This window comes from Macrobrachium nipponense, chromosome 12 (assembly GCF_015104395.2).
Source record: "Macrobrachium nipponense isolate FS-2020 chromosome 12, ASM1510439v2, whole genome shotgun sequence".
Taxonomy (NCBI): domain Eukaryota; kingdom Metazoa; phylum Arthropoda; class Malacostraca; order Decapoda; family Palaemonidae; genus Macrobrachium; species Macrobrachium nipponense.
The window spans coordinates 38,123,066-38,149,664 of record NC_087205.1 but is presented as its reverse complement, the minus strand read 5'-3'; the positions used below and the strand labels follow the sequence as shown (position 1 = coordinate 38,149,664).

The 26,599-nt window shown below is 42.2% G+C and overlaps 2 protein-coding genes across 2 annotated transcripts in view; one reads left to right on the top strand and one right to left on the bottom strand.

The window, feature by feature from the left end:
- LOC135224495 (uncharacterized) overlaps positions 1-17,909 on the top strand; it is a 438,160-nt gene extending 420,251 nt beyond the window's left edge. The window contains 5 exon segments of the mRNA XM_064263507.1: positions 7,067-7,231; positions 7,591-7,640; positions 7,642-7,702; positions 15,424-15,499; positions 15,699-17,909. Of these exon segments, the coding sequence (XP_064119577.1) occupies positions 7,067-7,231; positions 7,591-7,640; positions 7,642-7,702; positions 15,424-15,499; positions 15,699-16,360 (1,014 nt within the window). The 3' untranslated portion in view covers positions 16,361-17,909.
- Positions 17,910-18,112: 203 nt separating this feature from the next.
- The window catches only part of LOC135224494 (PCI domain-containing protein 2-like), a 112,175-nt gene continuing 103,688 nt past the window's right edge, over positions 18,113-26,599 (bottom strand). The window contains exons 8-9 of the mRNA XM_064263505.1: positions 19,476-19,675; positions 18,113-18,535 (exon numbers count right to left, since the gene is read on the bottom strand). Of these exons, the coding sequence (XP_064119575.1) occupies positions 18,325-18,535; positions 19,476-19,675 (411 nt within the window). The 3' untranslated portion in view covers positions 18,113-18,324. The remainder of the gene's footprint in view (positions 18,536-19,475; positions 19,676-26,599) is intronic.

The following is a 26,599-nucleotide window of genomic DNA, read 5'->3' as shown; positions in this document are numbered from 1 at the left end:
TGTGATAATATTTTCTCTGTGTTGCTTTGATCATTTTACAATTTTTTATATACCAAAATCATCGCAATTTAGTGTACAATACAACGAAAAAAAATTAATTCATTAGCTTTAACTGTTTTGCTCACAGCGCAATTTGTATACAATTATACGTATATGAAATTCTTTTTCACACTGTTATATATTCCAATATTCATAATTCACAGCAATCTCAGCATGCTGGAAGTGACCTCTTGACCTCATCAGTCCAATGGATGTATGAAAATACAGACCTAAATCCTTAATCGAATCAGAACATTCGACAGACAAGCTATGTGGTTTCTGCAAAAGATCATATACGCTCTTAAATTCAATAGGCTTGGGATTCTCAGAATAGAACAACCAAGTAAAAGTTTCTTTAAACTTAGTAAGTTGATAATATCTCAGCCGATAAACTGCTGGATCTGGTAAAGTTATCTTTGACACTTGATTGGATGATATCTTGAGTAACAATTTTTTCAGAAACTGAAATACATATTTCGTTATCATGAAAATCTTCTCCAAAGAAGAACATTCTCTAACTTCAAACAAATATTCAACCTTAACTGGATCAATTTATCTCTCTGCTGTTATTTCATAAACTACAACTTCATCCTTTTGACTTGGCCACAAACTTTCACATGGTAGCCAAGAAGGACCTTTAAACCATAAAGAATTTGACACTAAGTCTTTAGCTTCAACTCCACGAGTCACTAAGTCAGCAGGATTTTCTCCAGTAGACACATGAAATATTTGATAATTGGCTGACACTTCTCTGACCTCAGCCACCCTGTTCCAAGTTGACATAAGTAATTTTGGAATTATCGTTTCTGACCCATTGAATAATGGCCTCGTTATCAAACCAAATTACAGTTCTTGAAATATTAATATCACTTCAAAAATTTGTGAATGTAGTTGGCTCATTTAGTTCCCAACCAAATTTATGTCAGTTCCAATTGTGGAAGCGTTTTTGTTTTAAGGGGTCAACTTTAGCTTTTGCCATAACAAGATTACTTTCTCCATTTCCTATCAAATAGGCTGCACAACCATAAGCTTTGGTTGAGCTGTCACAAAATATGTGCAAAACATAGTGTACTCGTTGAGTTGCAACTTTGCGAGGTACTGAAAATTCACTAAGTAACCTCAAACTCTTATTATAATTCCATCCAGCTACTTAAAAATTCTTTACCAAATGGATCATTCCAGGAGACATTAGTCCTCTAAGCAGCTTGAATAAGGATTTTACCCCTTACGATTACTGGACAAAGGAATCCTAGTGGATCAAAAACAGTTGAGACCAAACTAAGTAAATTGTGTTTTGTGATTACTTCAGGTATAAATATTTTAGCTGACTTCAGACTAAGCATGTCTGAGTTGACATCCCAATTCAATCCAAGAACTGAAATAGTGGTAGGAACAACATAAACATTATCATCTTCTCAGAATTTAGTTTTAAGTTTCTCATTGTTAGTTATCCAAGTCCTGAGTGGCATATTGGCACTCCTCAGTTAGCCTCAGCATAAAATTATAATAATTCTATATTATTAGACATACTACCCTGAAGATTATCAACATAAAAGGATTTGGCAATCAATTTCTTAAAGGGGCTACCTGACCTACTCAAATGATAGTCAAGTGTTGCCATCAACAAAAATGGAGATGATGTGCTACCAAACAGTACACTAGCAAATCTATAAGTGTCTTAATCTGCTTCTGGGTTCTGCAGATCTTGGAACGGCAGAAACCTAACAAAATCTCAATCAACATTCTGCAGGCCTACCCGCAAAAAGTCCTTACTAATATCTGCGCTAAATGCAATCATTGACTCTAAACTTTAAGAAAACATCACCTAGCTTCTCTGTCAGGGATGGTCCTTTGTTTAAACAATCATTGAGATAAGGATTATCCTTTCCATCTCGTGCACTATCCTTAAGGGGGGTAGTGTCCGAATCTTTAACACTCCATAATGCGGAATATAATGTGTATTATCACCAGCTACTGCATCAGGAACTTTCTCAATAAAATTCGGTTTTAACTGATCCTGGATGATATTATGGTATGCATCCAAATGTCTAGGAACCTTAGATAAATTTTTTTTTTAATGTATACTCTTGACTTAAAGCCATTCTATAATTGTTGGGCTAAAGAGGGCAATTTTCTTTCCAGGGAAGACTAACAAAATACTGTCCATTTTGATACTCAACACTATTGACATACTTTCTGTAGACACAATCATCTTCTACAGATGGGGCAGTTGGATTGATGCCTATCGATTCTAATTCCCATAATTTATGAACTTGTTCATTATTCTCTTCAATCAAATCACTAACACGAAGAGGAGAAATATTAGGAGTTAATCTGCAAACAACAACATTTGTCTTAAAGGAAGTTTCCAGGTTATTTGAAAACTGCGAGGGAATTTTACCAAATGGAATGTAACCACCAGGTGTCTCAAACAATCTAACACCTTCATATTTGGCAACACCACCAACAAAATCAGCAAAATAATCAGAACCCACCATTAATTCAATCCCTGAGACAGTGTCGGATGAAATTTCAACGCAGTTTTAATCCCTTTACCCTGCACCATTTGATAAACCTCATGCATGCCTGGTGCAGAAATACTACCTGGTAACTCATCAACAATTACAACTCTCATCTTCTTAATCCTCCTACCTATAGAAACTAGAGGTGTCACAATATCAAATTGTCCCTCCTTTGGCTGGGACTGAAAATCTTGCAAAACAACTTGTTGACTCTCAACAGTCGTTAATTGTAGTGCCTTAGCCAACATGGAAGTAATAAATGAAACCTGCGATCCAGGATTGAAAAAGCAGAGTAAATACTGTGACTTGGAATTATCATTATTAGATACCTTGACTTGAGCCGTAGCTAAAGCAGAAGAATATTTGGACCCAGCACTCTTTACTTGAAACTACACTCTTAACTTCAAAGCTTGTAGTACTCTTAACTTGCATATTTGACTTTACAGTACCATCTGATTTCACCTCACTTTGCATCTTGCCTCCAAAATTGCTGTAGCAAAAAACTTCATTATGATTAGTCTTATTACAGACAAAGCATTAAACAGGCTGAAAACACATGCCATTATGTTTATTTCTTGAACATATAGAACACCGTCCCATATCTATCAGCCTAATTCTTCGGGAAGTTGCATCAGTATACTTCGAGCACCGTCTGGCTCTGTGACTATCTGATGAACACAATAAGCATTGGTTTTTAGAAGATTTCTTCAACTGAATAAGTTCTGGCTCTGTGACTATCTGATGAACACAATAAGCATTGGTTTTTAGAAGATTTCTTCGACTGAATAAGTTCTGGCTCTGTGACTATATGATGAACACAATAAGCATTGGTTTTTAGAAGATGTAGCTTCAACTGAATAAGTTCCAATCTGGTCTTATCTGTAAATACCTGCCGTGTCTGGTTGGAGAATTTCACTTTATCTCTAACTTTAGATTTGCCACTATCCTGTAGAAGTTTATCACTATCAGACTAATTTGCCACTATTTGGCATCGTATCAAGAAATTCAAGGTGGTCGGCAAGACCTGTGCTGATTTGATCAACTGTAAAATATTTTGTCTGAAATTTCTGAAAAATGAACATCTCTGCCTCTGTAGGCAACTTTCTCTTTAACAGAACAGCAATAAGCCAATGGGACGACTGTAAATCAGTAACATAGTGTTGAAGAGTCTTCATAATTCTTTCAAAATCCAGTATAAACTGCTCCAATTCCTTAGCAGTATCCTTAGGCTTAACCATATTGAAAAACTGAAGCACTAATGTTTGTTTTACCTTCTCTGTGTTAGCAAATCTATCTTGCAAAGCTGCAATAGCATCATCATAATCTTGGTCCGTGACCTGAAATCCTGAGACAACTAACAATGCTTTACCTTTCAAACATTACTTAAGTTGTGTCATTTTCAATACCTTGCCCATATCCTTACGATCATGAACTAATGAATGGAAACTGTCCTACCAAGTTTGCCATTCTTCTACCTTTCCATCAAAGCTGTTATTCTTTACTTCAGGTAAACAAACCTTGGCACTCTGTTGTGTTGTAACAGGATTGGAAATTCCAGGAACTGCTCTCTGTAGTTGATCTAAAACATCTAATAATTTATTGGTCTCTGTATAATACAAAACTTCATATTGAGCATGATTCTTCTCAAGTGCATCAAACTCATCATCACTCAAAGAATCTCTCTCAGAGATATATTGATCCCATACATCCAAATATTTGTCCCATCGCTTTTGTAACGTTTCCACATTGGATTTTACATTCATCAAAGTTGAACTAGCTACACCAATAGCTGCTGTAGCACTGTAGCGCTCTAGTAACAGCTCCCTTGAACCCAGAAAGCAAGCGATCAGTAATCTTGAAATTTGCCATGATACATCTTAATGAAATATGACTCACTAGCAAAATTGCAACTTCATCATTATGGATCATAAATAAATTTCAGATACTTGTAAGCAACAGCGAATTGCTAGCTGTAAAATAGTCAAATCGGTAGGCAAGACCAAGAGCTAAAACTAAGAGGCTAAACAAGCCAAACCAAAAGGCTAACAAAGCCAACAGCAAAAGACTGACCATACAGTCAAAATGGGCTAAAAGCCAAATGCAAAGGCTGTTACGAATAGCCAAAATCCTTAGGCTAGCCTAGGCAAATTCCACAAATAAATGTGCAGCTGACAACAAAGTTCAAATAAGGCTAGGCTTAAAACTCGCTAGGCCACCCTAAATAAACTGTAATCCACAAATTCCCTTACTTGGAAATAAATGTTAGCTTGAATAGCATAACACCCAAATTCTCCAAGTTTTGTCTTTCAAATACAAACCAGAAAACAAATAAATATGCCATATAGTAATAATGTAACAAATTTCTTTGCAATTTGCGTAAATATAATGAGCAGGCTATATATCAAATTATTAGGTAGGTCTGAAAATTGGGGACAAAAATACTGAAGAGTAAAATTCGGCTAACTTCCAAGTTACTGAAAAGTTGTAAAATTGGGCTAACTTCCAAGTTAATGAAAAGTTATGCTAGGTAAACACAAGTTATGACTGAGTCCAAATAACGAAATCGTAGCCTTGCCTATATGAATCTAAACAAGGTTGGGCACTGCCGTAATGATAACCGCTGACTGGTTTATGCAAATGAGAACCAAGAACCGGGAAAGGTTAAGCTATGATGATCGCGGATCCGGTTCGAAAGGACCAGAAAAAATTATTACTGTGGTGAAATTATATTCTCCGATAGCTCAAAACGGTGCACACCACATAATTTTATTTAAGAAGGCAACAACGGTAGGAATTTTAGGCACTGGAATTAAATTACAAAACAAGAAATCAATTTGTGTTTACCGTAAATCTAGCTGGTATTCACCTAGCGCAAAGAGACTAGAACTAACCTAGTGTTCTTATATAACTCCCCTATACACATGTGGCCTAACATGCAGATTAACTTGTATAAGATATTAGCTAGTTCGTTGTCTTCATGAAGATAGGTACAGGAAGTAATTACATAATATAACTAATACAGAATGGCAGTGCTCGCCACTATCAGGACCCATGAACGTCCCCCTGAATTATCATGTGGGCACAGAAACCCAGACAGAACCACATTATTCCAACGTTATGGCGGGAAAACAAGTGGAGGGAAACTCTTGTCGCATTTGGGAATACAGGCAAAAAAATTACTTACAATTAAAAAATAATAATTAGTAATTACTAATTAGTAAACCACAATAAATCTACAGTAAAATTAATAATAAAGAAATTAACATGTTTCTTAATGGAAATGGAAATTAACTGTGTCATTTTATGACACCAGATTATCTGTTTGTGGCTAAAAAGTTCACCCATTCAGAATTTAAATAACTTAGAGCAAGGATTCCCTGAAAGGATGAAGTCACCACCTTTTATGACAAACTAGATTGTTAAGCCAACTCTCCTTTATGGAAGAAAAGCATGGATGTGGAGTGTAAATGAAAGAACAATGGTTGAAGCTCTTGAAATTAATGTTTATCTTCATAGCTACTGTAAGTTGTTTTGCTTTCTTCATTTGTTTTAAATATAATCTTCCATATTTTAAAATGCCTGTGGTGTGTTCCTCTGATTTTGCAATGAACATCAGGTCATCTTTATATAGTAGTAACTTCCTATATAGGCCAAGGTGCGACACATACAATCTACCTTTATTTTGATTTGTGAGCCTTTTTTCCTTGGGGACACGTAAGACCCATTCAAGGTGCATGTTTGTATGTTAAGTACATTGTAAATGTATACATATTATTAACTGCACATATTCTTTGCCAATTTACATTTTATCTATACTGGAAAATATTAGGACATTTTATGGTTTGAGAATACTGTACAGTACAGTCTCCTTATTGTGTATTGAAAAGATGTGCTATAATTAAATTTGTCCATTTTCAGGGAGGTTTTGGGTTACTTGGCAAGTTGTGGGGAGTAGCCTATGCTATGCTATATTCAAAGCTGAATTAAATATAGTATAAATAAACATTTTACAGACTGTTTAGTTAAGACGTTTTAAAGAAACAAAAAATTTTAAGAATGATGTAAAATGTGTAGGATTATATTACTATGGAGAAAGGAAAACAGGAATTAAGTATTATTTAAAGATGCGTAACAAAATATAAAGGTAAAAGCCATAGTGTGCAAATGTTAATCAGCTCAGTGGTCTGGTAAAACTATAATTAACTTAAGTAGTGTTCCGGTTAAAATAAGTTATAAAAAGAAAAGGAAAATGCACGCAGTTATTATATGCAGTAATACTAGCTCATGTAATGTTTATACATGATAATGAGGGAATAAGGTAGTAAAGATTATTTTCTCAAGTGCTTTTTTCATGCATCAGTCTGTTACAAAGGGATTAAGTTTTCTCTATTTTAAAGGAATATTTTCAATAATGTTTTACTTAGTTACTTAAATGTGTTAGCAAGATGCACAATTTGGTACCTCCCAGAGTTTGATGAAAATAGGTAATTGATTTACTTTTTCAGGTAACTCGAATCAACGGCACGAGAGCATACTTACCGAACGACTTCTTAAGGTCCAAAAAATTATCTGTGAAGGTTGACACTTACAGCTATGGAATTGTTTTATTTGAATTATGCACAGGGTTAAGAGCTCTTGATGAAAAGAGGAAAGGGGATACAAAATACCTGGTAAGTTGTAGGTAGTACTATTGTTATGACTAGAATAGAATAACCTTCCTAATAATTTTTTGTAGATATAACAAAACAAATTGTATATGTTAAGTATATTTTGAGATCATACTGTATTTCATCATTAAAGTTCTTATCATCATTGTTATATTTCATTAGAAATTATTTTTTTAATTCCTGGAGGTCCATTCCAAATGAGTAAAATTTATGAGTGTGTAGGAAGTAACTTACCAAATCCAAATAAGTAACTATTTCATAGCTTTTTGAAAGTGAAAAAATTAAATCTGCAAAAATTCACACACATAGATTATTAGAAAAGATGAAAGAATATTAACTGAAGTATTGTTACTTTTCAACAGAAAAACCTTGTAGAGGAAACCCCTGTTGCAGAGGAAGAAAAGCTACGAGATCCAAACATTGGAAAGGAAGGATTTTAGTGGGATTTTTCCTACTCTCCTCGGTATTGCCAAAGTAAGTGAACATGCTTTACAGGGGATGCTGTATAAACCTATTGTTTTTGAAGTTTATTGTCTTTTTGTAAGCTAAGCAGTTTACAGTTTATGGATGTATTTAAACTTCCCCTCTCCACCTGTGACTGTTATATTCCCAAACCCCATTAGACTGGATAATTTGACAGATTCATTCTGCAGATAAAGTAACCTACTGAAGCCTACTATTTGCAGGGCTGCACCTCCTTTAAATATTCTGTAGTAATAAACTGTTTGAAATTACTAAATCTCTTTTAAAAAATTATCATTTCTGATAAGTAACAAAGTCCCTATTTTATATCCTGCACTTAGTTATTTTCTATATATCTTTCAGCTAATAACACATCTCCACTAAAGCTAAATATACTGTAGTATAACAAACTTTGAAATTACTAAATCTCTCCTAAAGACATCATCATTTCTGATAAGTAACAAAGTCCCTATTTTATATCCTGCACTTAAATATTTTCTAGACATCTTTAAGCTAATAACTGTGTCACAGTTCCTAATCTGAACTAACTTGTACTTGACATTTAATACATCAATGTCAGAGATTTTTTGAAAATTGATCACATCTAGGATGGTAGCATATCATTCTCCCATATACACACTGAGTTAAGATCCATATGAGAGAGAGAGAGATATTTAACCTTATTTCCTTGCAAGAATTCTCTATTGTATTATTGAAGCTTTTGTATTGCCTATAATAATATAGTGGACCCCCTGTATTTGCGGACTTACACATTCACGGATTTCTCTCGGGAACATTTCCCCGCATTAATTGCGGAAAATTTGCCTATTCGCAGTATTTTTCTATGAGAAATATCCACAAATTCCTGGTTTTTTTATCAATTTCATTATAAAATGCACTTTTTGTGATAAAACTATTGAAAAAACCAGGTATAAACATTTTTAGAGGGTTTTTCTTGAGTTTTAACTAACAAAATAGGAAGCTTTAAGCATTTTTATAAGGGTTCCAACTGTTTGCGGGTTTTAACTATTCACGGGGGGTCTGGTACACATCCCCCACGAATTTGGGGGGACCACTGTATTAGGCTTTAGCTAGTCATATGTATGTTCTTACTAGTGTCATTTTTACAATTTTATTGTGACTTCCTGCATTATCTAATCTTAAATTTTAATTTTGTTACATTCCTTAAATGTATTAAGAAATGAGATTGAAAATTTGTTCTGATGCTGTATACTTACCCCAAACTACTATCGTAGGAGAATCCTGGATGTCAATTCGGTACCGACCAGACAAAACTAGTTACTCCTCCCCCTACCCCAGCCAGGTACATGTCCCAGGGGTCGAAGACCACGACCTATGACCCGGTTGCCAGTTCTTCCTGGTCGCTGTAGCAGTCACACACTCCAGCTCGTCGTCTGTTTCCGGCCTGTTTTCCCTTTGCTTGTCCCTTCCTTGTGTGTAAGTGTGTTTTCCCACGTGTGTGTATGTTCCTTTTGCTATGGAGTCTTCGCAGCGGCGTTGCCCCAGTCCTGAAGGCAGGACTTGTGGGGTTATTCTGTCGCCTGTGAAGATCGATCCCTACACTTTGTGTAACAAGTGTCAGGGTCGACCTTGTTTGAGAGAGGCCAGGTGTGGCGAATGAGTTTTGTGGTCTGAATACCAGTCGGATCTCACCTCTATGAAGAGGAAGAAGTAACAAGATCTCCCTCCAAGAAGACCACTTCAGAGGCCCCTCACAGCAGAAGTGGTAGCCGTGGTGGCCCTTCTCCTTCGCCGGTCCCCCTTCAGGAGTCTCCAGTGGATTGTCTGGAGTTTTCCCCCAACCCCTCAGAGCAAGGGAACCTAGGTGAGTCCGTTGGGGCGGAGGCCTGAAGAGTCTGGCTCTTTACCTCAGCATGTGGTATCATCCAGCAACGCCGCATTCCTGCAGGAGTGTTGGGCGCGTGGTCTGCGGGGCGCCCCGTTGATGGAGGCCCTGGTGGCAGCGCTGCGCACTTCCAAGGATCTTTGTCCGGCTGCGAAGTGCGCTGCTTGGTGTCCCCGTAGGCCTGTCCTCTTCCTCCTTCGCTGTCCCAGGCACCTCTCTGGAGGTTGGGGATCCCCCTGGTAGCCGTTAGGAGCCGATGGAGTCGTCGGGGGTTTCCCCCCGGTCTGTGGTCTGGGACCCCTCGTACCCCAGGCAGGTCCCCCCTGAGGGAGGAGGTGTTTCCGTTCTGGGACCCCTCCTTCCCCCCAGCTGGGTCAGTGGGTCTCGCAGGTAGAGCAGGCACCTTGGTAGATGCTCCCCCCCTCGTCCCGACCGCCCCGTTCGCTCACCTCGGGCCAGGAGCCGTCGCAGGAGAGACAAGAAGAGGTCATTCTTACTCCTCTTCCCAGGACGGCCGGTCCAGATTTTCTCATCGTAGCCGTGACCACAGGGGTCGAAGTAGGAGCGGCTGCCACTGGGACAGTTCTCGCCGCAGTTGCCACCAATCCCCGACTGTTTGGTCTCTTTGGTCTCTTGAGGTCGGTTGCCGAGCCCGTGGCTTCTGCGGGGACTCCTCGCATGGAGTGCTCCGCTCGGCCTTGGGTCTTACCCCCTGTGGCCCCGTTGGATCCCATGCCGGTTCCAGTGGGCCAAGCAGCCCCCTCACAGTCCAGACGGGTTCCATCCTGTTTTGAGCCTCTGCTCCCACCAGACGCATGTTCAAAGTGGAGCGCTCCGTCTCTGTGCTCCCTGGGCGGGGCTCCCCCTCGTCCGGAGAGTGGTTTGTGATGGCCCCTCTGGCCTGGGCGGGCTTCCCCCCTGGGGTGCTTTAGTTCGCTGTGGAGGGCTCTTGTGAGACCCGGCAGCCCTCTCCTCCCCCATCACCTCAGCTGGTGGCGGGTCCCTCAACATCCCGAGAAGACTTTGAGGACTAGGCCTTCGCCCAGAATGGTCTACAGAGCCCCCTGGAGGCCCAGGGCCCAACTGACGAGGGTTCCGAAGGGTCCTCAGCATAATCCGGGCCAAGAACGGGTTAGCTGTACCGTCTGCACCTCCTGACTCCAGGAAGGCGCTAGCGGTGGACCACCTCTTTGGAGGGCAGAAAAAGAGTTGAAACCCTTTCTGTCCCTCCTCCAAGCAGCGTACTCCGTTGAGGTGCTGGCCCAAGTGGAGGAGGTAGTAGCTGGTCTGAAGAACTCCTTGAGGGCCCAAGGTTCCCTGAAGCTCCTCCCACCAAGGCCAGGCAGAGGAAGCTGTATGCACTGGAGGGTATGTCCCTGACGCCGAAGTTAGTAGAACGGCCTCTCACTTTCCTTGCCCCAGGTCTCTTGGAGGAGAAGAGCTCCTACCAGGCCCAGTCTCCTTCTCTTAGCAGGAGGCCATGACCATGGAGTCCATGGTGTGGACCTCCATTCGTGTCGCATTGTAGCTCAACCTCAGGACAGGAGTAGTAGCAAGGTTCGCTATGGAGCACGATCTCCAGGACAACAACAAGCTTGCCCAATTTAAGGAGCTAGTTTTGTTGGATGGCAAGTCCCTGGGCTTCCTGAGGACCAACAGGGTCTTGAGGAGGAGGGACTCCCAAGGAGCCTTCCAGACAGGGAATTCAAGGCCCTTAGGAACGCTCCGGTTTCAGGAGTCACTTCCCGGAACAGCTGGTGGAGGAAGCCCTGGAGAGTTGGAGGAAGGCTAGCCAAGACTTCATCGTGTACAGGGCGTCTTCTTCCTTTAGGCAGCCAGCACATCGGAGAATCCAGGAACCACCAAAGTCCTGGGGGTCCTCTGTCTGCTAGAGAAGGGAGCCTTCCGGTGAGTGGAAGACCACTCCCCGGGATTCTTCAGCCACCTCTCCCTGGTGGCGAAGGCTTCAGGGGGTTGGAGACTGGTCATAGACCTGTCCGTCCTCAACAACTTCGTCCACAAGATGGAGTTCAGGATGGATACCCTACGTTCAGTCCTTGCGGCCTTGAGGGAAAGGGACTATATGATGTCCCTGGACCTTAAGGACACGTACTTCCGGATTCTGGTCCACCCCTCCAGCAGGAAGTACCTCCGCGTCAGATGGGAGGACAGCATGTACCAGTTCAGGACACTCTGCTTCGGTCTGTCCACGGCACCGCAGGTCTTCACAGTGTTCTCCCTCGTGTTCTCCTGGGCCCACAAGAGGGGGCTATGCCTCCTGCGGTACCTAGACGATTGGTTACTCCTTTCCTCCTCAAAGGAACTCTTGGAGGCGCTGAGGGACCATCTCCTGGCCCTTTGCGGACACCTGGGCATTGTCCTGAACTGGGGGAAGTCTCACCTGGATGGTCTACCTGGGGATGGACTTTGAGACAGTGAGAGCTAGGGCCTTCCCGTCAGAAGAGCGCCGGACCAACTTGCGGAAAGTAGCAAGCTCCTTCCTGTTAGGGGCTCCCCTCCTGGCAAGAGATTGGCAAAGGCTCATAGGGCATCTCCTCTCCCCGGAGAAGCTGGTTCCTCAAGGCAGACTGAAGCAGAGACCCTTCCAATGGAACCTGATGGATGGATGGACGGACCACTGGGGACAAGAACCTCCTGGATCCAGTTGCCCCCTCTCAAGCTGCGAGGGGAGCTCTGCGCTGTTGGCTTGACGAGTCGAACAACTGGCGAGGGGTGCCGCTCGCGGAGGGTCCTCCAAAGATGCTGCTGTTCATGGAAGCGTTGAAGAAAGGCTGGGGAGCCCACATACAATCAGCAATGGGGGGCATGGTCGGAGCAGAAATGAGAGCTCCTCATCAACAGGTTGGAGCTGCTGGTCATCCAGAGGGCCCTCCAGACCTTCGAGACCGAAGTAAGACACAAAAGGGTGGCGGTCATGTGTGACAACGCCACCATAGTAGCGTACATCAAGAAGCAGGGGGCCTGTGGTCATGCTTCCTGTGCGCCTTAGCAGAAACCATCTTAGAGTGGGCAGAAAGCGTAGAGGCCTCCCTAACAGCGAGGTTCATCCCGGGGAAGAAGAACGTGATTGCCGATGGGCTCAGCAGGCAAGGCCAGATTCTAGGGGTGGAATGGTCCCTGCATCCAGTAGCAGCGGCAGAGTTGATCGGGATGTGGGGATCCCCCTCCTTGGACCTGTTTGCGACAAGCCTGAACGCCAAGCTTCCAGTCTTCTGCTTCCCAGTCCTGGATCCAGGAGCAGTCTGGGAGGACGCGTTTCAACACCCATGGGACAACCTGGATCTCGACGCATTCCCCACCTTTCGGGGTCCTCAGACAGGTCCTCAATCGGCTTTGTGCCTCCATGAGCACCTTCATGACCCTAGTGGGCCCCCGGTGGCCAGACAGGGACTGGTTCCCAGACCTGGAGCTGACTGTCCTGGGCCCCTGGGAGCTTCCCCGCGGGCCGGACCTTCTAAGGCAGCCCTACTTCGAGAGGTACCATGAGGGCCTGGATGCCCTCTCCCTTCACAGATGGAGGCTATTGAGCTCCTCCTGAGCAAGAGAGACTTCTCCTGGAGGGTGGCCTCCCATATGTCGGGGTGCCTTAGGAAGTCGTCCGCGGCAGTCTACTAGGCCAAGTGGAAGTTGTTCGGGGCCTGGTGCAAGGAGCGGGGCTTAGAACCCCTTCAGGCAAAGATTCCTCACATGGCTGAGTTCTTGGTTCACCTGAGGGTGGACAAGGGGCTCTCCATAGTGGCCGCTAAGGGGGTCAGAGCAGCGTTGAGCCAAGTCTTCTAACTGAGGGGCATGGACCTGGGTAGCTCCAAGGACCTCACAATGCTCATTAGGGGCTTCGAGCAAGTGTGCTCCCCAGTTCCTTGAAGGTTCCTCGCTTGGATGTAGCGAGGGTCCTAGACGCCCTGAAGAAGCCCTCTTTTGAGCCCTGCAAGGACGTCACAGACTGAAAGCTCACACTCAAGACGGTGTTCCTGTTAGCCTTAGCCTCCTCCAAAAGGGTGGGAGAGCTTCATGGCCCCTCCTATGCAGTTTCCCCACTCGAGGGGGTGGAAATACCTCACCTTCAGGTTCATGCCCTCCTTTGTGGCCAAGACCCAGAACCTGTCGGTGGTAGACGACAGGTTCGTAGAATTCTCCATTCCGGCCCTGCTGAGGTCAGAGGATCCCAGGGACCTCCTCCTGTGCCCGGTCCGGGTGGTGAGGAAGTACCTTAGCAGGACGGAACGGCTATGCCCCCAAGATTCAGAACCTTTTCGTGACTACCAGCTGGGTCAAGAAGCCAGTGTCAAAGAATACCATCTCCTTCTGGCTGAAGGAAACCATCAAGAGGGCCTACGAGGGAGTGGGTCTCCCCCCTCTACAGGGGGCTAAGCCCCACGACATCAGGGGCATAGGCACGCCTCTGTCCTTCTCCAGGAACCTAGCTGTCAGTCAGGTGCTCCATGCCGGGGTGTGGAACAGACAGTCCACCTTTACGGCCCATTACCTCAAAGACTGCACTAGGAGGTCCCTCAACTCATTCGAGATCGGGCCTGTGGTAGCAGGACAAGAGAGAGTCTAGCCCCACCATGGGGATTTGTGTGTTTGAGTAGGTGTGTCTGTGTGAAGTGTGAACATTCCCCCTTCCCTCCCCCTCTCCCTTTCGTTTCCCTTCCTGGGCCTTCGGTGTACTCGTCAGGATCCCTCATCTAGACGGGTAAGACCTTGAAGGTGCACATCATGTGTGAAACAAACCATTGCCTTACATTTTTTGGTGGAGTTATGTATTTCTCCCTCCCCTATCTTGCCAGGTCCGAGTTTCCCCCGCATAAGGACCTCCCCATCGCCTTAACCGGCGGAGATGGTCTTCCTCGGGGCAGACGCCCTCTGAGCCTTCAACCGGGCTTCTCCTTCCCTTGATACTCCAGCCTCCTAAGGATTAAATCTCCTATGATAGTAGTTCGGGGTTACGGCGTCGGAACAAATCACAAATTCTTAGTAATATGTATTTTTCCTAGCTATACTTATCCTGAACTACTGAGTTTTAAAGTTTTCCCTACCTTCCCTGTGTATCTGAGGGCAGGAGTCTTAAAGGCGTGGAAAGGACTGGCGACCGGGTCATAGGTCGTGGTCTTCGTCCCCTGGGGCATGTACCTGGCTGGGGTAGGGGGAGGAATAAATAGTTTTTGAATAAATAGTTTTTTCTGGTCGGTACCAGATTGGCATCCAGGATTCTCCTGCGATAGTAGTTTGGGAGTAAGTATAGCTAGGAAAAATACAAATTACTAAGAAGTTGTGATTTTTCATTTAATATTTCAGGAAACAGAACAATCCAAAAGTGAGATAAAAGGCATTCAGTACTCAGTCATGTTAGCTCTGAAATTATCACCATATGGAAGTAATGCTAAAAAGTTATGCCCATTTGAGCAGTTCATATTTTTTATTACCAATTTGTTTCTCCTTTCTGATTAGCTGATTTTGTACACTTCTTCGAAATATTTCAACAAATTTGAATTTTTTAAATAATTATACTGTGCACATTAGTGCTGACAGAATTTTTCATCAACTCCTTGGTTCGTACAACAAATCATACTGTAATCTTTATTTTTTTATTTCTTAGGGTTATACAGCTTGCAACTTGTTAATATACACTCAGTACATTGTTAGTTAAACCCAATCTATAGGTTTTATCCTGATGCTGCAGATATTCTTTGAAACAGAATTCTCAGCTGTAGTATTAGTAACACTACCAAGAACCAAGATAAATGTTGCTGTCACAGTTTTGAATCCAAGTTGATGGATGTACAGTTTTTGCTTGAATTACAAAGATGTTGATAATATTTTTCTCATATTTTTATCGCCATAGACTTGTGTACGATCATTGTCTAATAGGCGACCAGATATGACAGAAGTCTTCAGCGACTTAGAGAAGTACCAATTGTGTAAGTTTTATTTATTATGTACTCTAATTTATGACCATTTCTTGTTGTCTGGGTAATTCATTCAATTAGATAACTCTGCTAAAATCTTTAGTGGGAATTTAAAACAGCCTTCATTTATGTTATACATGATGAATTTTCTTTTTGTAGATGAACCCTAGTTATCTTTTTTTCATCATTAACCATAAATTCTGCATTTCAGACATTCATTCAAACATGAGGTGTGGAGTTCCTAGCTCCCCATACCACCTTCAGTTCCAGCATGACATGGCAAGAAGGTCTGGACAGACACCATCATCAAAGTCCTTAACATTCATGCAGCCTCCATCCATTCCCCCTCTTGTTCCTAAGTTGACCAACCCACCTCTCTATCCCATACCTCCACAAGATGGTTACGGTTACCAGCATCAATCTCCCCATCTCATCTTCTTTAACCCAGAAAATAGAGGTGCTTATCCGGCGCTGGAGGGCAGGCCAATTCTTAATCCATCGATACCCGGTGTGGCTGTCATTGCTGAACCACCACCTACATACAATGAAGTAGTGTCTCCCTCTCCCAATGGTTATCCTCCATTAGTTAATAACAATGGTCCTGTCAATGCTTTATTACCAAAAATCTCAGATCTCAACATTGGCCTAACTTCTCAGAATTTGACAAATGCTGCAAGTAATGGGTATGCACCAATTATTGGTAATCCAGCTAAGGATGGTGGTTCCTTCCTTCCACTCCTAACAGAACTGGGTCAGCCAACACCTCAAAATAACCAGTCTGAACAAAGTCGGCCATCAGCTGCAAACAAGAAATCTTTTTTTGATGATGATGATGATGATGATGATGATGACGATGAAGACGATGATGATTAAAATAAAAAAACTGCCAATGAAGTATCTGCTTTGCTATTGGTTTTAAGAATTTCTTATTGTTCTTAGTTAAGAATTTCTTATTGTTCTTAGAAACTGTTTTTGACAATTTTGTCATTGAAGTATAGTTGATCATCTTACAACTGAAACGTTTTCAGTCAGCACAGAGTATATTACACATTACTCTGTAGCTCAATATAGCTATATAAAATACATAAATAGAATTATGGGCTGGTTTAGTGCAGAATTATCTATTTTTGTTAACAGATTTTCAGTAATTATCATAGATGAAAAATATCAAATAGACTGAATTTATCTTAACCTGAAATTCAGCTAAATTAATTTTAATTTCTTGAGCAGTACATCTCGCAAGCATCTGTCCATTTAAGTATGTTGGACACTAATCTGTAAAGGAAAACATTTTCTATCTGTGCCAAATAAATATCCACATGAAAATACTCCTCTGATCCAAACTAATAGTTACTTAATAGATAAATTGTGTAAGGTCTCATGGCATAATAGTATTGTTCTTCACTTCTAAGCTGATTAAGACACTGTCTTAATATTGTATTTTATTTACCCATAGTTTAATTATATTTCTAAAGAATATATTAACTGGAAAAATAGAAATGCTGTAGTTTCATCTTAAATGGGAGAGGGTAGTTGCTTCACCTCACAAAAAAAAATATACTTGGTTTTCCTGTATAATGGGAAGCAGGAATGATTTCCTTTATGCCTTGTTATCAGATTGATTCTCTCACCTCAAGCAGAGGTTAAGAATATTGTATAGCACAATTTATGGTCAGTTTTAGGTGTACAGAAGAGGGAGTTTTCTCCCATCACAAGTAGAAACTGTGGCTTATTTTATGTAGGGTGGAAACACTTGAGATTTCCTCAACAGCAATGAAAAATGTGGGTGATTATGTTATACTGGCCTCACCCAAAATTTAAACAGAAGGGCAAAAATATTCTTGAACTCCCTTTCCCTTTAGTAAAAAGAATCCATTGCTTTGCAAGCAAGGTGTACCATATTGTAATTTTGAATTCATTTTCATGATTAGGAGCCCAAAACAATGCATTATACCCACTTTGATCCTGAAAATTCACTAAGGCTAGATGGGATGAATTCCTTGACATAGGAAGTAGGGTGATGTAAAAGTGTAAATTTGGAGGATATTTCTCATTAGATATAGACTTGATCTTACACCTAATCTGTTGTTAGTTTTTGTAGGTCTAAATAGCATTTAGATTTGTAAAATTGCTTGGCCTTTTGGGAGAAACACCATCTTTGGCATACCTTTTGTGAACTGTTTACATGTTATGGGTTATGTTTTAGATACATACAAAAAAAAATTTAAAACCTAAGTAGCTTTTTTAGCATAAGTAAGTAATAGTCAAATTTAATAATTGTTCCTGTACCATATAGTTTTGGCTAAGGCATATTATTTGTGATATATTTTTATATTATATGCAAATGTATGGACAATGTATAGTATAGTTTTTGTGTAAAAAATATTGGATCCTTCAAGAGATTATATTATTGATAAAATTATTTTTACCCATGATTTTTCATTTTACCAATGACTTGCCAGACTGATGAACAGCATTTACCACTTCTTACCAGTCTACTGTTGAACAGAATAAAATTGTAGATAATTGCTGTGTAGTATATTGACACCCATTCTGACACTAAGAAAAGTTCACTTATCAGTAAATTTTGCTTATGACTTTACAAGGAAGCAATTAAATTGAATGGAATTCTTAATTTTTATTTTTTTAAAAAGAATATGCAGTATTTTTGGCATTCTGAAGTGCAGCCAAAGAAACTCTCCAAGAATTAGCCAGTAGTGATACTGACTTACTGATGGCCTAATGAATATATTGGAAAAATACTACTGGCAATAACATTTCTCATGCGATGCAATTGTACTTTAGAACATTTGGGAATCCTGAAAGTAACAATAACCTCAACAAGCACTTAGAGGTGGGAATGCATCCTTCTTGCTGACAACAAGCTTGCGGTGAGCATGAGAAATGTAACCTTTCATGCGGCCTTCGTAGATCATGTTAGCCAGGATGCACTCGGTCTCATCTAAATCTACATCTTCGACACACATCCACTTAAGAGACTGCAGGAAATATGTGATTTCAATCTGGTGCGAACCCATAATTAGGAACCTGAGGAAAACAAGAACAGTTTTTAAGACAAATTTAGTTTTTCATACATATTCATCAATCATATCCCTTTAGTCATAGTCACACACCACCCTTCCCTCTTCAAGCGATGGCTACAGAATGCTAACAGCGACAAAACTTGCTTGTGGTGAAGGTTACATTGATACAGGCATAGAAAAACTGTTTTATTGAAACAGTTTTGGAATTCTAGTAAAAATATGAATATTGCTACAGATGCATGAGCTGAGAGGATAGTTTGTACCTAGTGGTGGTTTAGGGAGCAAATGCTTAAAAACAGCCAAAAAAACCATGCGTCCTAGGATATTAGAGATTGCAAAAGTGGGCATTTGACTGATGGGGTTGCAATGACATTTTTTTTTTAACTGGACTACAAAGATAGCAACAAAACAATTATATGGAAGATGATTAAATCAAAGAGCCACTGTTTTAATACAGAGAAATAAAGGAACCAAGGTACAGTACTGTACTTAAAAAGTTCATGCTACTTCACTGGATTAGTATTTTTGTGAAAATATAGGTCTTTGATTCACAGAAAATCATGTTAATGTTGCTTAATTTTTTAATGACTTAAGACATGCAAAGTTGAATGAATTTCATACTAAGTAAGTTGTTTAAAGATACAGCTTAAAGAAAACAAAACCATGCACATAAGGCACCTAACACTGCTGCTTTTCCACAGTTTAAATTTTACCTCTTATGATTATATGAACTTAAGGATCACAATTCTGATTAACTAAATTCATTACTACTTTAAACTTGAAATTGTTCTGATATTTGGAATTTCTGATAAGTCCTAGCTCCAAAGTCCACCTCTAATTTAAAAACAAATACTTCTAGCAAACACTTAGAGAGTCAAATGTGGCCTGGCTGTTTCGTTATAAATAAACTTGAAAAATAATTAAAAGGATTTTGATAAACTTACACTTTCTTGAAGAGATTCCTGAAGGCTAAGATTTTGAGTTTCTCCAGAATTAAATAAATTCCAGCTCCAATGAAGAAGCTCTCATGCTTTGCAAGGGTTTCAGACAACAGTCTTACATTTCCTTGGCGTACTGCAGCAACCACATCACGAAATTCAGGCAAATTATATCTTTGCATCAAGGAGTCTTTAGGAAGATAACCCTGAGATGAAAAGAGCTCTTATCATTTATGAGAAAACGACATTTTTATGATAAAACAAAGTTTTATATATAGTACTTACCAATTAATTACACAGGTATGAGTGTCCTTCCTACAGCAGCCTAAAAATTCAAAATTCACGGTAGCGTTAGCGTTTGTTTTGGTGTAGGTAATATGCACCGCCAACTTTCAGGGACTGTAAGGAACAACTAGGCAGGAAGCTTCAATTTTTGTGTGCCCTTATGTCCATGTGAGGGGAGGAAGGAGGGCTCTGATTATGTAATTACTTAGTAAGCATATATAGAAATTTCATTTTATCATAAAATGTCATTTTTATATAAGTAACTTACCAAGTAATTACATAGCTGATTCCACATTAAAAGGAGGTTGGATCCATGGACATATTCCATCCAAAAAATCACAGTTTTTAAAAGTAAATTGTATTTTTCCTAACTATACAAACCTGAGGTCCTTTACATTAGGAATTGCTTACGGCAAAGCTGGAACACAGCCATTACAGCTCTTGTAAAAGGGGGTTAGGCAGTAACTCCAGTCCGGTAAGCAGGGAGACCCGCCTGCCCAGATGTAAACATTCCAATTTTCTTTTCAGCCCAGGTTTCAGATTGAGGGGCAGCATGCGGTGAGCCTAATATGTAAAGGACCTAAGGTTTTTTATAGTCATGAAAAATACAATTTACTTTTAAACATTGTAATTTGTTCCTACACAATATGCAAACCCTCATTACATTAGTCCTTTACATCAGGAAGACTCACTGATTGGAGGGAGTAATCTGAATGAGTCTCCTGAACCGACTGGAGTTAGGCACACCTGGGCTACTGTTACGGCCTCTGAGAGAGGTCCGCTTCAGGTTCGATATGAAATAAATAAAAAAAATATTTCAACACCAACAGTTGAAACTGGGGATACGAATATAGAAAGAAACACTAACACAACAAAGGTTTATTTACAAGCTTACTAACATAGGTAAATGCAGAATGGTATCTCCTATTTACATAAAAAGATAGAATCTTACACTGCATTAACTGGGGGAACAGTGAGGCAATTCAAATACTTGCTAGTCAATTTGGCAATTCGAAGCGGTGGCTTCACAAAAGGAAAACCGTGATTGCAGACGTCCTCTTGACTCCGTATTGCAGAAAATAGTCTACTTGTAAGGCAGAAACTCCCCAAAACCTCTAGCAGGACCTTTTCTTCTCTGAAGTCTGCTCGACGTCGAGATAACACGAGATAATTCGTCCACTCCTGAAGACGACTAGACCAGTATCCAACCAACTCTCGAGCAACTTTTTTTTCCTGATCCTTCGCCGGTCCCTTTCTCTCTTATCTCTCACGGATGATCTCTGCTGCTGCTGATCTCTCACTGATAATCTGATCTGTGGCTCATACTGAGGATATCTCTCTGTGACTAACTGGTGTCTCTCTTTTACGATCTCTGCTTTCTCCTGCTATGACCGTCGTATTTATACGGCACTCTGGGGGCGGATTCTACAGCGAACTTCACAGACTCCAAGGATTTCTAGAACTTCTTAGATGAATCTAGACGAGGTATTGCATCAGAAATCGCGGCATTTCTCACGTCCCGACGAGTTCCACAACACTCCTGCCGATTCTAGAACCATCATGAGGACAGGTACCTCCAACACAATGCGCTAACGCCTCCTTGCTGCCGAACTTCTCGAAAATGCGTTTTCCTCTCCTTTATCTTTCTTTGCTAGGAAGCAATTACCATCACAGCTACTCCTTTTCAAATGAGTGAGGAATCATAACTCATAAGAGAAAGGCTGGGAAGAATATTAAGAGTATGAGGCATTACGGCCTTATTGCCTTCCCTTACTAGAGGGAGGAGCTGAATTGCTTCTATGATCCTCTTCATGCCTTCTTGCCAGTCTCCTTCCTCCCCTTACTGGAAGGAGCTGAATTGCTTCTATGATTCTAACATGAAAAACAGAAAGGAAGCTCGATGTGTAAACTTACTGCATCAGATGCCAGTCCAGCAAGTGTAGGTTTGAGTCCTATTCTCAGCCCGAAGGAAGAGAAGTAGAAGAATGAGGGAGGAGGAGGAGGCCAAGTCAGTCACTCTCAAATCCTTCTCACCTCTAGAACCACGCACACCTTAGGCGAGATACAACCTGTCCTTTTAAAGGAGTCAGGTAAGAAAACACAACTTGTTGAGCAGTCACAACAGGGCCAAAAAAAAAAGGTTCCAAGGACTTGTGGGCAAAGATCCAAAGGTAGAAAGACAAATGTAATCCTGATAAGGCTACATCTATCTCCCAGTCTGGCATATTCTTCAGAATGTGAGGAATGGACCAAGCCACTGACTTTGTGAGGTCTTGGGCGGATTGTACAGGTATAATCATCGCCAGTTGCAGAGTACGTACATCCTTCCAATCACCTCATGACGCCCGAGGGAAGATATATCCTTAGATACATCTCTCTCTTAGGTGAGTTAGTACTATAGAAAAGTCACCAATATCCAACTTAGGAATGTCGAGCCTTTTTGGTAAATACTGCAGCACCCTACAGAACAAAGTAATGATTGATCTGGATCATCGATTACAAAGTCCAAGGCACAGGGGATCATGAAGGACTCAAGCCTGGCAACAGATGCCAAATGATTTGGAATTCGTTATGACATTAGAGATGGAGTCGAGATATCAATACCTGCCATTTGAAGGCTGATATCAAGGAAGGTCCGTTCAAATGTCTATCCACTTCATCAAAGCCAGTGTAAGAAGAGATGTAATCTTGAGAGACTAAATATCTTTTCTGATGATTCTCTCAAGGGCATGTGCGAAGCATGAGAAAGGAACCTTAAACGAGTCAAGAAAGAGAGAAGTTTCTCATCAGTAGTTGAATCTTGACTGAGGCGAAACAATACTACTTCCTGTGGAAGATTAAGCCGAATGTGGACCTATATCTTCACAATTGAATCAGAGGGAAATAACTCTTTTGCAATTCTGACCAGTGGAAAAAGTCCTGTCAAACACCAACAGGCGAAGACAGTTCCAATCCCTGGAATTAAAGGGCTGAAAGAAGCATCCAGCCATTTCCATTGCTGCTCGGTGAGAAAGCCTAAGCTTGCAAGGAAAGCTGAATAGTCTTTAGCCTTGAAGAGACAGGGATTGTACTGCCTGAGGAACCACTCCTGTCCCACTGACACTTAAGGATGGTTCAGGGAGGAACCTCTTGTAACTTAAAAGCAGAGCTAGCAGGTCAGACGACAGGCAGGCTTAGTCTCCCATTATCTATTTTCAATTTGAGATGAACAATGTTTGTTGAACACCTTACAAATAGGAAAAAATACATAAAGAAGACAAAACTATTGAGTTTACCTGAAAGAGTAATTCTGAGTCATCGCAGTGGCCCATGGTCATGTGCAATGGAGTAGAAGACCTATAGACTTCTGTTGTACCGGGAGGTAAACAGAAAGATGATAGGGAGTCTTCCGAGACATATCTCCGATGATTCTCACAAGGGAGTATGCGGATCATGAGACAATAACTTTAAGCGAGAGTCAAATGCCACTCACAGACCTTGGGTCTCTGCGATGGCAAGACAGAGGTTCCTCATTAGTAGTTTAACCTTGACTGGGGCGGAACAATATTAAGACAAACAATCTCTCTGTAAGGCAAGCAGCAGTCTGCCCATCACTTGAATCCAGAGGCTGAGTTGCCAGCTAGTAATTTCACTGTTCCTACATGATATACAAACCCTCGGACCTTTACAATAGGAATTACCATAGTTGCTGGCATATTAGGTGCACTTTCTTTATTGTTAAATGTATAAAAAAAAACTGCCTGCGTCCAATGCGGCTGTATTACGGATGGGAGACCAAGCGCCTTAGGGTATACTATGCCTTTCCTACAGCAATAAGACAGAAAAACAAAACTAATTATTAAAGTAAATTGTGTTACTAATAATGAAATATTGAAAACATGCCAAATTATCCATCTATGTATCACAAACTTACGAAAAATTGCTTATGATACGTCGGCAGTTAGCCGGTCTGCCATTTGCAATGAATGGATGTAAACCAAAGCATAGCACCGCCTGTTGTTTATTTATGGTAAATCTCATACCAAGTCCATACAATATTCCAGTATACTCTAACATTATTGTATTTCATGCACAGAATCATACATTTTATCCCTAAAAAATCACTTTAAAGTATTTTTCAACAAATGTATGATGAATCATACTAAAATTGTTTTTTTCCACAAAATATCCTTGTAAAATAGGGTACGTCTTATGCGAGGGTGTGTTTTTTATGTTGGCAAATACAGTACTTAAGGTGAAGCCTGGACACGGCCGCTGAAATCTTTGAGCAAGGCGGTTCGGTAGTTAACTACCAGTCCGGTTGTTGGGAGTCTCTCCCGACCAAATTCCAATTAGCTTTCAGCCATCGTTGTGGATAGACATGTGCATCACCACTCTGCCTGACCGTTAACAGCTGATTTCTTTTTAACCCCGGGGGGATTTCTCCTTGCTGTTCTTTGTTATAGATGTGTATATTGTGTTCTGTGTGTTTGTGTAATTTTGATCATACATGCAAACCCAAGAATCACAATCACTAAAGATTTCTGCCGCAGCTGGCGGTGCCATGAGGTGCAGGGTAAAGAGTGCAGCAAAATCCATGCTTCCCTTGATGCTGATCCTCATGTCCTCTGGTCATCTTGCCGAGGGCATGAGTGTTATCATCAAGACCATTGTAAGGAGTGTTATGATTGGTCTACGGTACAGTGGGAGAAGTTTGCTGGGAGGAGAAGGTATCATAGGAAGACTCCTAAATCTGTGGTCAGGGGTAACACTTCCCCAACCACCCCTGTGGTAGTTAACCCTCTTTGTCTTCCTACCTCTCTCCTGACAAGTGTCCCCTGCTCGTTGCCACCCTTCAGGGGAAAGAGAGGGGGGGAGGGGGGACTGGACAAGGGCAACACTCCTCTGGGAACATCCTTTCGCTCCAAAAGTACACCTTCCGAGTGAGGGGGACTTGCTTTACTAACCCAACTGTTTCTTCCACAGGTGAGGTGTCGTGTGTGTTTGTGTAATTTTGATCATACATGCAAACCCAAGGATCACAATCACTAAAGACTTCTGCCACAGCTGGTGGTGCCATGGAGTGCAGGGTAAGGAGTGCAGCAAAATCTGTGCTTCCCTTGATGCTGATCCTCACATCCTCTGGTCATCTTGCCGAGGGCATGAGTGTTATCCTCAAGACCATTGTACGGAGTGTTGTGATTGGTCTACGGCACAGTCGGGGAAGTTTGCTGGGAGGAGAAGGTATCATAGGAAGACACCTAAATCTGTGGTCGGGGGTAACACTTCTCCCACCAACCATGTGGTAGCTAACCCCCCTTGGTCTTCCTACCTCTCTCCTGGCAGCAGTCCCCTGCTTGCTGCCTCCCCTTCGGGGGAAGGGGGGGGGGGGGAACTGTGGACTAGGGCAACACTCCTCTGGGGGCATCCTCTCGCTCCAAAGGTACGCCTTCCGAGCGAGGGGGAACTCCCTTTACTAACCCAACTGTTTCTTCTGCAAGTGAGGTGTCATGTCTCGACCAGGCGTAGGCTTCGCTGGGACTGGTAGGGCCATTGTCTGTACTTGATTTGCTGGCACATTTGAATAGTACCAGTGCTAGTATTGCTGTGACCCATGCTGTAGTCACCACCACTACCCATACAGTGACTCAGCCTAGTTATTACATGCCACCACACCTGGTTTGGTCACATCATCCGACCAACATGTCCTCTACTGTGATGGGGACCAGAACTTATTCACCAGCACGCCATCTTCTGGCACCTGTGACTGCAGCGCCACCCCCTCCTTGTTTTGGGGTGGCACCAATGCCTGTACAAAGGGTTACTGCTCCTCCTGTCACGCCTGATGGTGGCAGAGGTGATCCCGCCTACTATTCCTCCTGCTGTGCCTGCACCTTGACTTGCTCTTGCTCCTGTTCCTGGACCTGCTGAATCATCCGCTGCCCCTTGGGGGGGCCCTGACTTCTGTCTGCGGAAGTTGAGGAAGAAGAGGTCTATAAAGGTGTTGTCGTCTTCATTGTTGTTTCATCTGCTGCCTCCTCACCTCCTCTTCGAAGGCTTCCTAGGCTAAGAAGAGGAAGGCAACTTTTCCTTCCCCTGAGAAGTCTTGCCACAAGACTTCTAAGGGCCTGCTTCCTTCCCAGGTAGGAAGCAGTTGGCTCTCTCACTGGCTCACCTGCTCGTTCGGAAGTGGGAACCACGACCCTGTCACCAAGGCTAGTGTCTCGGGAGCCTCAGGAGTTTGAACTAGGGTTCATTCTCCTGTCCCTGGTGCCATGGAACAGGAGCTGTGTCGGAGACTCGCCTGCGAGTTTCTACGAGTGTACAACCTCTCAAGGGGAATCGTACATCCACAGTCAATGACAGGTAGTCTTCTCCCCATCATGACTGTGGCTCAGGGTGAGAAAGGGGACCAAGCCGTGGCTCAGACCCACCTGTAAAAGTCTGGCTCTTTGTCAGGTGCCAGGGTCAATGTCACTGTCCTTCAGGACAAGGCATCTGGAGAAGCTAGGAGGAGGTCCCTTGTACAGACCTCGTCGTATGAAGTTTCGACCTCGAAGAGAGCTGGGATGCGTCTTGAGGAAGATGTATGTTCTCACCAGTCTGGTAGCTGTGCTGCTACTAGCAGCGCTGCAGCGATTCAGCAAGAACCTCTGCCTTCTCCACATGAGTGTCTTGCTGAGGCATCCACACTCTCCTAGACCCCACGGCCGCCTACTCAGGTGGCTGCCCCTCTTTTATTGAATCCTTCTGGGGACCTAAGAAGGAAGCCGAAGTTGTGACAGTGTATTGGGCTAGGTGAATAATCTTGTCTCCGGACAAGAGACTTCACTCAGGTCCAACTGTTCAGACAAGCTGCTTCCCCC